This window comes from Anolis sagrei, chromosome 8 (genome assembly GCF_037176765.1).
Source record: "Anolis sagrei isolate rAnoSag1 chromosome 8, rAnoSag1.mat, whole genome shotgun sequence".
NCBI classification, from domain to species: Eukaryota; Metazoa; Chordata; class Lepidosauria; order Squamata; family Dactyloidae; genus Anolis; species Anolis sagrei.
Window position 1 is genome coordinate 25,310,655 of NC_090028.1, and position 14,382 is coordinate 25,325,036.

At 43.8% G+C, this 14,382-nt stretch overlaps 1 protein-coding gene across 5 annotated transcripts in view; it reads right to left on the reverse strand.

Moving 5' to 3' along the window:
- Window positions 1–14,382, reverse strand: part of KIAA0513 (KIAA0513 ortholog) — a 56,598-nt gene that overhangs the window by 27,689 nt on the left and 14,527 nt on the right. For 2 of the 5 annotated variants that reach the window (XM_067471058.1, XM_067471054.1), the window contains exon 2: window positions 4,142–4,630. In XM_067471058.1, the coding sequence (XP_067327159.1) occupies window positions 4,142–4,491 (350 nt within the window). In that variant the 5' untranslated portion in view covers window positions 4,492–4,630. Of the gene's footprint in view, window positions 1–4,141; window positions 4,631–8,740; window positions 8,832–10,642; window positions 10,756–10,915; window positions 11,112–14,382 lie in introns of those variants that run through there. The other 3 variants (XM_067471055.1, XM_067471056.1, XM_067471057.1) reach the window with 3 other exon arrangements.

Consider the following 14,382-nt stretch of genomic DNA (forward strand, 5'->3'; position numbering starts at 1 on the left):
TTTTGAGCTGAGGCAAAATGGTCATCGATTAGGAGGGCTTTGACTGTGTCCTCCTGTTTGGCTGAAGGGGGATGGACTAGATGCCCTTAGGGGTCTCTTCCAGTGACGTCTCCTTCTTAAGAAGTTTTTGAGCTGAGGCAAAATGGTCATTGATTAGGAGGGCTTTGACTGTGTCCTCCTGCTTGGCTGAAGGGGGATGGACTAGATGCCCTCTGGGGATCTCTTCCAACTCCAGGATTGTATAATAGATATATCGTTGTGTATATAGTGTATCTATCTATCCATCATCTCTATAGCTGGATGGCCATCTGCTGGGAGGACCTTGACCGTGTCCTCCTGCCTGACTGAAAGAGGATGGGCTAGATGCCCTTGAAAGGCCTCCTTCTCTAGAGGCCTTTGAGCTGAAGCTGGGTGGCCATCTGTTAGAAGAGCTTTGATTGTGTCTTCCTGCCTGGCTGAAGGAAGGGTGGACTAGATGCCCTCTGGGGATCTCTTCCAACTCCAGAATTGTATAATAGATATATCGTTGTGTATATAGTGTATCTATCTTTCCATAATCTCTATAGCTGGATGGCCATCTGCTGGGAGGACCTTAACCATGTCCTCCTGCCTGACGGAAGGAGGATGGGCTAGATGCCCTTGAAGGACCTCCTTCTCTAGAGGCCTTTGAGCTGAAGCTGGGTGGCCATCTGTTAGGAGGGCTTTGATTGTGTCTTCCTGCCTGGCTGAAGGGGGGTGGACTAGATGCCCTTTAAAGGTATCTTTAGGTGGAGGTTTTTGAACAGAGGCTGGATGGCCATCTGTTAGGAGGGTTTTGACTGTGTCCTCCTGCCTGGCTGAAGGGGGGTGGACTAGATGCACTCTGGGTGTCTCTTCCACTTTTAGGATTCTATGATAGATATATCATAGTGTATATAGTGTATCTATCAATCATCTCTATGGCTGGATGACAGTCTGCTGGGAGGACCTTGACTGTCCTCCTGCTTGGCTGTGGAGGTGGACTAGATGCACTCTGGAGGTCTCTTCCAACTCTAGGATTGTATAATAGAGATACTATAGTGTACATAGTGTATCTATCAATCATCTCTATGGCTGGATGGCGGTCTGCTGGGAGGACCTTGACTGTGTCCTCCTGCCTGGCTGAAGGATGGACTAGATGCCCTTTAGGAGTCTCCTTCTTTGAAGGCTTTTGAGCTGAGGCCGGATGGCCATCTGTTGAGAGGGCTTGGACTGTGTCCCTCTGCATTATCCGGCTGAGATGCTTGCTGCTCCTTGGCGGCCTCCCTGCGTGCCGTGCCGTTCTCTGCAAAGGGATGATGCCTGGAACAGCACGTCCCTTGCTGCTTATGCGCCCTGCATGCGCCTCCCTCCCTTTCCTTCTGCTCAAGCCATGTGCAGAGAGCGCGGAGATGCGATTAAACCAGAATGCATTGGATCTCTGCTTTGGAGAGACTCTAAAATCAAAGCACAGCACCGTGGAGGAATTTGGAAAGGATTCCATTCTTTTGCTGGACTGGATTCGAACATTTTTCATCTTGAAATATTCCACAACCTCCCTCATATAATTGGACTCCAAAGGTTATCCAGTCCACCCCACTCCTGCAATCTAGAAAGACACAATCAAAGCTCTCCTGACAGATGGCCATGCAGTCTGGTGCTGACCTCTATAACAATGGAATTTTATTAACCCATTATTTATTTATTTATCGTGTCAGGAGCAACCAGACAGTTGCATTGCATTTTTTAACAAAACAACCAAACAAACAGACAAAACACAAAGTTTGCAAACTTGGTAGTTGATTAAATGTCCTTTGACCAGTATCTGGCCACTTGGAGTGCCTCTGGTGTTGCCGCAAGAAGGTCCTCCATTGTGCATGTGGCAGGGCTCAGGTTGCATTGCAGCAGATGGTCAGTGGTTTGCTGTTTTCCACACTCGCATGTTGTGGATTCCACTTTGTAGCCTCATTTCTTAAGGTTGGCTCTCCATCTCGTGGTGCCAGAGCGCAGTCTGTTCAGCGCCTTCCAAGTCGCCCAGTTTTCTGTGTGCCCAGGGGGGAGTCTCTCATTTGGTATCAGCCATTGATTGAGGTTCTGGGTTTGATCCTGCCACTTTTGGATTCTCGCTTGCTGGGGTGCTCCAGCGAGTGTCTCTGTAGATCTTAGAAAACTATTTCTTGATTTAAGTCATTGATGTGCTGGCTGTTACCCAAACAGGGGATGAGCCAGAGATGTCTCTGCCTTGGTCCTTTCACTATTGGCTGCTACTTCCCGGCGGATGTCAGGTGGTGCAATACCGGCTAAACAGTGTAATTTCTCCAGTGGTGTCGGGAACAGACACCCTGTGATAATGCAGCATGTCTCATTAAGAACCACATCCACTGTTTTAGTGTGGTGAGATGTGTTCCACACTGGGCATGCCTACTCAGCATTATTGAGAGTCATAGTATCATAGACATGGAAGGGATCCCCAAAGGCCATCCAATCCAGCCCCCTTCTGCCATCCAATGAAAGCCTTCCCAACAGATGGCCATCCATTTTCTATGGGAACGTAGAATACATATATGGAATAAACAAATCAGTACTAGAGTTAAAGTTCAATGGAAAATTAGAATATACATTTTTGGATTAACCAAATCAGGGATAGGATAAAGGTTCTATAGAAAAGTAGAATATTTATATTTGGAATAAATCAGGCATAGGGTTAGGGCTCTATGGAAAATTTGTGTGTGTATGTGTATGTGTGTGTGTGGATAGATAGATAGATAGATAGATGAATGATTAAACAACTCAGGGATAGTTAGGATTCTGTGGAAAAGTAGAATACATGTTGTTTGATTAAACAAATCTGGGATAGAATTAGGGCAGAAAGGAAAATAAATTTTTTCGGAAGGGTCCTGTGACCCACAAATTTTGAGGGTCACTGTCTTGAATCAGCTTGATTGCATGGAACCCTAACTCTATCCCTGATTTGTTTAATCTATCTATCTATCTATCTATCTATCTATCTATCTATCTATCTATCTATCCAGTTCCACTTTGAGTCCCTCCAGGGATAAGAACACCAGTATATAAAAGTGATATCTATCTATCTATCTATCTATCTATCTATCTATCTATCTATCTATCTATCATCTATCTATCTATCTATCTATCACTTATACACACACACACATTCTATATTATATATATACATATATATAGATAGATAGGTAGATACATAGATATACATACACACACGATAGATAGATAGATATAGATATACATACACACTATATATGCACATGCTATATATGTATGTATCTCCTCTATATATTCTCTGTCTATATATATATATGCACACCATATATATCTTATATACATATAACTAGATAGATAGATACATACATGCACATTATATATACATTATATATATCCTCTCTATATCCTCTCTCTCTATATATACTATATATACACACACACACACTATATATATATAAACACACACATATACATTTACATATACACATACATATACATACACACACACGTTCCAACCTATGGTCATGTGCATTTACACTGAAAAAAACATCTCCTAACAAGTACCTATACAAAACAAGTACCTATACCTCCTAACAAGCACCTATACAAAACAACAATAGGTACTCCTAACAAGTACCTATAACAATCTCCTAACAAGTACCTATACAAAACATCATTTTACTGTTTTATTGTTTTGCTTGATGTTTATTATTTGCTTATGAGTTTTATTGTGTATTGTATGTTGTTGTTGTCAGCAGCCTTGGCCTTTGTAAGCTACATCGAGTCCTTCGGGAGATTTTGCGGGGTATAAATAAAGTTAATAATAATAATAACACTGTAAAATCAACAGTTAAAAGCAGGATGCAAGCAGGACAAAACAGCATGCAAAATATACATTGTGAAGTGCAGTGTCTCAGGCGCAACGTGCACTAGGAACTGCACATTCACCAGTAAGAAGCCCGTATAAAAGATCAGTCAGGTTAAAAACTTTAGTAAGAACCCTTTAGGAGTGGGCGTGTGTGTGTGTATCATATATATAGGAACATTTTAAGTGGGATCCCTCCTGTTTCCAGAAGCTAAGCAGGGCCCCACTTGGTTGGCCCCTAGATGGGAAGACACTCACCCGCCAGCAAATAGCTTCTCCACATATTGCCGAATGAATTCGCGTTGCTCCACCGTGGCTTCATCCTTGGCGGACTCGGTGCTCTGGTTGGAAGAATAGGATTCCGATGAGGACCGGCGGTGGTTGTTCCAGCTGTGATGGGTGGGAGAGTCCGTGGTGTCGTTCTCGCTGTCGGCCGACTCCGTGGCATCACTCTCCTCTTCAACTACATCATCGTCATTGTCCTTCATGTGGTCTAGGAACCCGTTACCATTGGCAGACAGAGGTGCGTTGGCAACCGATTCGGACGTGGAGGATGGCTCTGAGTCAAAGTCAATGAGGTTCCCCACTGGCACGTCGACAGCCTCCATGATCTCCCAACACTGCAGGTTTCAAATCTGGGATTGGGACATGGCTAGTGGGGAAACGAGGAAGCCATTCAAATGGGAGCGACACCCGATGTTCAGTCCGAAAAAAAATCCCTTTCTGTCCAAGTCTCTTTCAAGGCATCTGGAGGAGCAAACAATGCAAATCAAATGGTTAATCAAAATTAAGAACACTATTAGAGATTTGTGGAAGACGAATGCGGAATCGGTAACATTAAGAAAATTAAGTGAACAATATGCTGTTTCTAATAATAATAATAATAATAATAATAATAATAATAATAAGGCATTGCATTGGAGAGCCAGTGAATGCTGAACATAAACATAATAATATATTGTTGCATAGGAGAGCTATAAACATAATGATGATGATGATGATGATGTGTTGCATAGGAGAGCCAGTGAGGTGTAATGGTTTGAATGTTGGGTTATGACTCTGGAGACCAGGATCTGAATCCATGCTCAGCTATAGAAAGCCAATTAGGGAGAGTCACTCTCTCTCAGCCTCAGAGGACGGCAAAAGCAAAGCCCAGTTGTGGGTTTTTTCGGGCTATATGGCCATGTTCTAGAGGCATTCTCTCCTGACGTTTCACCTGCATCTATGGCAAGCAACCTCTGAGGATGATTGCCATAGATGCAGGCGAAACGTCAGGAGAAATGCCTCTAGAACATGGCCGTATAGCCCGAAAAAACCCACAAGAACTGAGTGATTCCAGCCATGAAAGCCTTCGACAATACATTAAAAGCAAAGCCCTCTGAACACATCTTGATAGCGTCACGGGAGTCAGTGGCAAATGGAGACTCAGATACAGCAATACCTTCTTTACCAAAAACTTGAGGATTTGTTTTGTCCCACTTTCGCGAACTTCTGAGTCGACAGCTCCAGGCATGACACAGCGGCGTTGTAACTGGCACAGTTGTCCTTACATCCAAAAGCGATGTTCAGGACTTTGGAGACACAGAAGGGCACTTCTTGCCCCAGGGAAGATGGAGAAAACACAGGGAACAGCGAGGCCGCCTTTCAAAATGCAGGAGCAAAACCCACAGGCTTATTGTCATCCACTGGATGTGACAAGCAGCAAAGGTTTTAACAGGAGATCAAAGGGAAAAAAACACACATTGGTTCTGCCTGCATTTAATCCTGACAGTCCCTCACCTGGTCAGCTCAGGTGAGCACAGTTTTCAAAATGACGAGGAAGACGGAGAGAAGTGGCTTCTTCTTTGTTTTGATCAAATTGACTTGTGGCCACCGACATATTTGTTTCCAGAAATGGTCATCAGTGAAAGTTTCCTATTATTATTATTATTATTATTATTATTTATAATCCACTTTATTTCTCCTGCAAGAGACTCAAAGCAGCTTGTCATAAAAGCATCCACATACAATTTATAATATACCAACATGCAAACACTAAAACGGTATTTTAAAAATTCCCAGTTAAAAACCATTAAAATATATTCAAAGTTTAAAACCACGTCATCACACTGTTCTTATTTTAATTTTACAATTTTGGATATTTTATGGTTTGGGGGATTATGTTCCTTTCCTCCTTTTTCTTTTCTAACTTTCCTTTTCTTCTTTCCCCCTTTTCCTTCCTTCCTCCCTTCCATCCATTCCTTTCCTCGTTTCCTTCCCTCACTTTTCCCCTTCCTTCCTTCCCTTTCTTCCTTTCCTATTGCCCTGCCCTGCTCTTTCCTTCCTTCCATCCATTCCTTCCCTCTCTTCACTTTCTTTCCCTTCCTTCTTTCCTTCCCTTCCTTTTTCCCTTTCTCCCTTCCTTCCTTTTATTTCCCTCTTCCCTTTCTTTTTTTTCTTTTCCTAGTGCCCTGCCCTTCCTTCCATTCCTTGATCTTTTCCTTCCTTCTTTCTTTCCCTTTCTTTCCTAACTTTTCCCTTTCCTTCCATCCTTCCCTTCTTCTCTTTCCTTTCCTACTGCCCTGCTCTTTCCTTCCTTCCATTCCTTCTTCTTTTCTTTCTCTTCCTTCCTTCCCTTTTCCTCCTTTTTTCCCTTTCTCCCTTTTCCTTCCATCCCTCTTTTTCCTTCCTTTCCCTCCCTTCTTCCCTTTCCTTCAATCCCTTCCTTCTCTTCCCCTCCTTCCTTTCCTTTCTTTCTTTTCTACTGCTCCACTCCTTCCTTCCCTTCCTTCCTTTTATTCCCCTTTCTATTCCTTCCTTCCTTTCCTACTGCCCTGCACCTTTCTTCCTTTTCTCCTTCCATCTCTTCCTTTCTTTCCCCTTTTTCCTTTTCTACTGACCTGCCCTGCTCCTTCCTTTCTGATCCCTCCTTTTTCCCTTTCTATCTCCCCTTTTCCTTCTATCCTATCTTCCTCCCTTCTTTCCTTTCTCTTCCTTCTCTCCTCCCCTTTCCTTCCCTCCATCCCTTCCTTCCTTCTCCTGCCCGCTCTCCTTTTCCTTTCCTACTGCTTTGCCCTGCTCTTCCCTTCCTTCCCTTCCTCTCTTTACTTTCTTTCCTTCTTCCCTTTCTCTATCTCTTTCTTTCTCCCTTTTTCTTCCATCCCTCCCTTTCTTCCTTCCCCTGTTTCCTTCCTCCCTTTCTCTTCCTTTCAAAAGCAAGCCTGAATTTATAACAGGGCCTATGCACTCCTAGCACCCCTCATGGATGACTATGCTGCCTAATGGTTACGGAGAGTTGCATTTTGGAGAGCCATAGATATAATTCCCAGACAGATATAGGATAACTAAAACTGTCGCTCACTGTTGGCCTTTGTTATCTGCAGGGCTTTGGGTTCCAGGACCCTGGTGGATGCCCAAATCCATGGATGCTCAAGTCTCATGATCTATATACAAGGACGTTGCAAAATGGCACTGTGATTATACAACTGAAAAGGTGCAATTTGCATAATTTATAGTGCCGAAACAAGGACCCCAGGCTTCCCCATTGAGCCGAAAGAATAGGCTGCATAGCAGAAAACCATTTGCAAGAGAAAGCATCCCCAAATCATTCCCATTATGCATTTTATCTGCCCGGTTAGATCCTGTGCTGCATTAGGGCAAGTGATAGCTTGGAAAGCTTCTCTCTTTAGCATCCCACGTTTACCTTACAACTGCAAGACCCATCTCCATCCATGCATCCATCCAATCATTCCTTTATATACATCCTGCTTTTCTGTCCCAAGCGAGACAAAATGACAAAAATACACTATAAGTCCCACCGCTATGGAGGATGCATTCCAAGGTTTCATGTGGATTGAGTCTGGGGTGTGGTGCTCATCTCCATTTCTAAGCCAAGCATTGTCCGTAGACACCTCCAAGGTCATGTGGTCGGCATGACTGCATGGAGCGCCGTTACCTTCCCGCCAGAGCGGTACCTATTGATCTACTCACATTTGCATGTTTTCGAACTGCTAGGTTGACAGAAGCTAGGGCTGACAGTGGAAGCTTACGCCGCTCCCCGGAATCAAACCTGCGACCTTTCGATCAACAAGCTCAGCAGCTCAGTGCTTTAACCCACTGTGCCACCATAAAGTATATAATGATAATAATATAGCTAATACTAATAATAAAGCAAATAATACTGATAATAATGATAATAAAGTAAATAATAATACAATAATGCAAATAATAATAATAATAAAGCAAATAATGATAATAATGGGTCTGCTGGAGCTAGGTGTGAATGTTTCAACTGACCACCTTGATTAGCATATAATGGCCTGACAGTGCCTAGAGCAAACTTTTGTTGGGAGGTGAAAGTAGGAAACCATGAAAATGAACAAAATCTGGCTACCAGTATTTAAAAAAATTACAACAGCACAACAACAGAGAGGAAACAAACAAGGACATCTAATCACCTCTCAACAACAGTTTGCTCCAGGCACTGTCAGGCCATTATATGCTAATCAAGGTGGTCAGTTGAAACATTCACAACTAGCTCCAGCAGACAAGGGTCCTTTGTCCCACCCTGGTCATTCCACAGATATATAAACCCTTTTTCCTAGTTCCAATAGACCTCACTACCTCTGAGGATGCTTGCCATAGATGCAGGCGAAACGTCAGGAGAGAATGCCTCTAGATCATGGCCATATAGCCCAAAAAACCCTACAACAACCCAGTGAATCCGGCCATGGAAGCCTTCGACAATACAATGATGATAATAATGTAAATAATAATAAAGCAAATAATAATAATCAAACAAATAGCTACTAGCATGAAAAAAATGAAATAGTAATAGTAATAATAATAATAAGTCCTTTCTCTCTCTCTCATACTCACTTTGCTTTCCAGCCTCCCACTCAGTTTGCTGGGAAAAGAAAAGGCAGAGCCATTCTCCACCCAAGTCAAGAGCGGTGTATTATTTTCCCAGCTGGACGTTGAGACTCTGCCTTCCCCCCTTGCTTTGCCTCCTGTCCTCATTACAAATAATTATACCTTTCCATGCAAATCAAGGAGTGACTGGCAGCATGACAAAGTGCCATCGCAGATGCTTCTTCCAGGCAAAGAGCAATATTATTTTCCCTAACAAGATGTGATTTTCTAAGCCCTTCTTTAACCCACAAAGCTGAGAAAAGTTGAACCCAGTAATTATTGCATAAGACGTTTCGCCTGCATCTATGGCAGGCATCCTCAGAGGTTGAGAGGTCTGTTGGAAACTAGGAAAATGGGGTTTATATATCTGTGGAATAATGTCCAGGGCGGGAGAAAGAAATAACTCTTGTCTGTTGGAGGTAGATGTGAATGTTTGAACCGGCCAACACTCAAAAACAGGGGAATTCCATACCATAAACAATCAGGGCCAGCTAATCACCTCCTAACAAAGGATTCCCGCAGGTAGCAAAAAGCCGCACCTCGAAACCGCTAGACTCTAAAATTATAACAGCAAATAAAGAACAACACTCAAAAATGGGTGAACTCCAGACAAGAAACAATCGATGACAGCTAATCACCTCTCAACAAAGGATTCCCCAAGGCAGTAAGAAGCCACACCATGAAACTGCTAGGCCATCAAATGCTAATCAAGGTAGCCAATTGAAACATTCACACCTACCTCCAACAGACAAGAGTTCTTTCTCCCACCCTGGACTTTCCACACGTATAAGGTAAAGGTAAAGCTTTCCCCTGACATTAAATCTAGTCGTGTCTGACTCTGGGGGTTGGTGCTCATTTCCGTTTGTAAGATGAAGAGCCGGCATTGTCCGAAGATGCCTCCAAGGTCATGTGGCCAGCATGACTGCATGGAGCACCATTACCTTCCCGCCAAAGCAGTACCTATTGATCTACTCACATTTGCATGTTTTTGGACTGCTATGTTGGACACCTAACAGCAGGAGCTTATCCCGCTCTCTGGATTTGAACCGCCAACCTTTCGATCAGGAAGTTCAGCAGCTCAGCGGTTTAACCCGCTGCGTCACCAGGGGTCAGGTATTTTTCCCATTTTTCTAATTTCCAACAGACCTCTGAGGATACCTGTCACAGATGCAGGCGAAACGTCAGGAGAGAATGCTTCTGGAACATGGGCATACAGCCCGGAAAACTCACAACAACCCAACGAACATTATGATGATGATGTTTATTTATATTCTGCTTTTTCTCTCCATATGGAGACTCAACGGCGCGCCATGCAGTCATGCTGGCCACATGACCTTGGAGGTGTCTATGGACAACGCCGGCTCTTCGGCTTTAGAAATGGAGATGAGCACCACACCCCGGAGTCAGACATGACCTTTACCTTTACTACGGAGACTCAAAGCAACTCACAATTAAAAGCATTGCAATACAACTTTAAATATACAAAAATTAAAACAGTATTAAACGTAATTAATATTTTAAGAAAATTCAGGTGAAAACCATGTTGTAAACCACCTGAGTCCCTCTTCTGAGGTTGAAAAGACCGGTATATAAAACCTCTAAATAAATAAAATAAAATAATAAAAGCATATAAGATCACGGAATTCCCTGACTAGATTGTAAACATTTATTTTTGAGGATCAATGACCTTGTTTCAGACCCTTCGTCGTTGAGAAAAACACTGTCAAATCTTCCACCTAACATTTTTAGTATTGCTATCAACCTAAAGCAGAGGTGGGTTGGAGACATTGCCACCTTTATTCATGCTATACTTTTGGAAATGCAAATACCGAAAAGAGAAACAAGAAGGAATGCAAGAAGTACTACTACCTGCGCAGCATTTCTCAGCATGCAAAGACTGGATAGGAAGCTCTTTGCATAGCAGGAATTACTAAAAAGTTGCCTAGCTTGTCATAATAAAAGCAGGAAACACACAGCCACCCTGAAGGAATCATCTCTTTGCGATGTCCGCAATGTCCAAACACACACACACACATACACGCAAAAAAATTAATTCTCCGCCACAGCTTTGAGAGAAAGGACGAGGATGAACCGCAGCAAACGGCACGACATCTGGCCACGGGCTAAAGCGGAAGAGATTACCTGTTTTGCTCGCCTTCGGCAAGGATGAAATGAGAAAAGTCACGCAAAGGAGGCGAGAGGTTGGGGAGGATTGCAAGAGCTGGGTGAGTGAGTCAAACCATCCTCCTCCTCCTCATCGCATCCTCATTATCCTTCCACCGCTGGAGCTTGGCATGCGTCACCGGCCCGCGAGCCTCCTTCCGCACACGCATCCCTCCTCTGTCCCCCAAACAGATGCTTCCCACCCCTTAACCAAGGCTGCAAACAGCCGGCTGGAAGGTCATTCGGGTCAACACCCCCCAATTTCTCTTGCAAAAGATGCATTGGAAGGGTGTATAAGTCTACCCCAACCTCCTGTACAAGTGTATTTATTTATTTATTGTGTCAGGAGCAAACCAAACAGTTGTATTGCATTTTTTAACAAACAAACAAACAAAACACAAAGTTTGCAAGCTTGGTAGTTGATTTGTTGTTGTTCATTCGTTCAGTCATCTCCGACTCTTCGTGACCTCATGGACCAGCCCACGCCAGAGCTCCCTGTCGGCCGTCACCACCCCCAGCTCCTTCAAGGTCAGTCCAATCACTTAACCAGTATCTGACCACTTGGAGTGCCTCTGGTGTTGCCGCAAGGAGGTCCTCCATTGTGCATGTGGCAGGGCTCAGGTTGCATCGCAACAGGTGGTCTGTGGTTTGGTCTTCTCCACACTCGTATGTCATCGATTCCACTTTGTGGCCCCATTTCTTAAGGTTGGCTCTGCATCTCGTGGTGCCAGAGCGCAGTCTGTTCAGCGCCTTCCAAGTCGTCCAGTTTTCTGTGTCTCTCATTTGGTCTCAGCCACTGATTGAGGTTCTGGGTTTGAGCCTGCCACTTTTGGACTCTCGCTTGCTGAGGTGTTCCAGCGAGTGTCTCTGTAGATCTTAGAAAACTATTTCTTGATTTAAGTCATTGACATGCTGGCTGATACCCAAACAGAGGATGAGCTGGAGATGTCACTGCCGTGGTCCATTCACTATTGGCTGCTACTTCCTAGCAGATGTCAGGTGGTGCAATACCGGCTAAACAGTGTAATTTCTCCAGTGGTGTAGGGCACAGACACCCCGTGATAATGCGGCATGTCTCATTAAGAGCCACATCTACTGTTTTAGCATGGTGAGATGTGTTCCACCCAGAGCATGCGTACTCAGCAGCAGAGTAGCATAGCGCAAGGGCAGATGTCTTCACTGTGTCTGGTTGTGATCCCCATGTTGTGCCAGTCAGCTTTCGTATGACATTGTTTCTAGTGCCCACTTTTTGCTTGATGTTCAGACAGTGCTTCTTGTAGGTCAGAGCACGGTCCAGGGTCACTCCCAGGTATTTGGGTGCGCTGCAATGCTCCAGTGGGATTCCTTCCCAGGTAATCTTCAGAGCTCGGGATGCTTGTCTGTTCTTAAGGTGAAAAACACATGTCTGTGCTTTAGATGGATTCGGGATCAGCTGGTTTTCCCTGTAATAGGCAGTAGGAGCACCTAGAGCTTCAAGTTGATTCTACAAAATCTTTATTAATGATTTAGATGAAGGGCTAGAAGGCATGATCATCAAGTTTGCAGACGACACCAATACTCCAGAGGACAGGAGCAGGATTCAAAACGATCTTAACAGATTAGAGAGATGATGGGCCAAAACTAACAAAATGGAGTTCAACGGGGACAAATGCAAGATACTCCACTTTGGCAGTAAAAACGAAATGCAAAGATACAGAATGGGGGACAATGCCTGGCTCGAGAGCAGTACGTGTGAAAAAGATCTTGGAGTCCTTGTGGACAACAAGTTAAACATAAGCCAACAATGTGATGTGGCGGCAAAAAAAGCCAATGGGATTTTGGCCTGCATCAATAGGAGCATAGTTTCTAGATCTAGGGAAGTAATGCTACCCCTCTATTCCGCTTTGGTTAGATCACACCTGGAATATTGTGTCCAATTCTGGACAGGATGAGGGCCATGTATAAATATGTGAGAGGAAGCCACAGGAAGGAGGGAGCAAGCTTGTTTTCTGCTTCCCTGGAAACAAGGACGCGAAACAATGGCTTCAAACTACAAGAGAGGAGATTCCATCTGAACATGAGGAAGAACTTCCTGACTGTGAGAGCCGTTCAGCAGTGGAACTCTCTGCCCCAGAGTGTGGTGGAGGCTCCTTCTTTGGAAGCTTTTAAACAGAGGCTGGATGGCCATCTGTCAGGGGCGATTTGAATGCAATATTCCTGCTTCTTGGCAGAATGGGGTTGGACTGGATGGCCCATGAGGTCTCTTCCAACTCTTTGATTCTATGATTCTATGATTCTAAGTCAACTCCATCTATACATCTCCATCATACACAAGTCAATTCCGTGTCCAAGTCTACCTTATGTATAAGTTGGCTCTTATACATTCTCCTCCTGTACAAGTTGATTCTATATAAAAGTCTACATCATATCTGTGTATATCATGTCTAAGTTGACACCATGCCTAAGTCAACTTCCTGTACAAATCATTTCCAATATAAGTCTACATCATATACATGTTGACCCCAAGTCTAAGTCTACCTTATATAGAAGTTGATCCCATGTATGTCAACCTCCTATGCAAGTTGACTCCATATATGCTTATAGGTTGACCTCCTGTACAAGTTGACTCCATATATAAGTCTACTTGATATACAAGTCAACCCCATGTCCAAGTCTACCTTATGTGTAAGGTGACTCTTTGTATAACTTGCCCTGCTGTACAAGTTGACTCTATATATAAGACTACATTATGTCTACGCTGAGTCCATGTCTGAGTCGAGCTTATGTATGTTGACTCCATATATACCTCATTGTCTCTTGTATAAGTTGAGGTCAAAATTATGGGTTTTAATATGAGCCCTGTATAAGTCGAGGGGTGTTTTGCAGAAAGAGGAAAACACCAGCACTGTTTCAAATACTCATATTGAGTAAGCTTTGGTTAGTGCTTGGATGGGGGACTACCAACAAATCCTAGCTGCTGTAGGTTATATTTCAGAGGAAGGGGCTCTGAGTATTCATTGCATACCAAATTGCATGGTGAAATTCAAGGTATTGCCCTAAATCAGCTCGAAAACATATATAGCCGCATGAACTGCAATGAAGTACAGAAGCGGAAGTATCTGTGAACACTTGGAAAAACAAGCCTCAGGTTGAAATGTGCAGCTCAGGCGCATGAAGGATGGGTGCATGATCCAGGGTTGTGCAAGTAGCTTGGGGACCCCCTAGGAGACAGAACACATTGCAAAGCGCATGGATGGCCTCCCTTTTCAATGCCAGCCGTCACAATCTGCTCAGCGCAGCGGGACTGAACATGTATCCAAACTTGTAAGGAAAAAAACAAAGGATGGCTCCATGCGAAGCCCAGGATCAACAAAGCATGGGAACGCAGATGATCCAACGCAGACCCAAACCCTCCTCCTTTCTACTTTTATCCTCTTGCAGCCAGGAAATCTGCTGCGGACGGACGC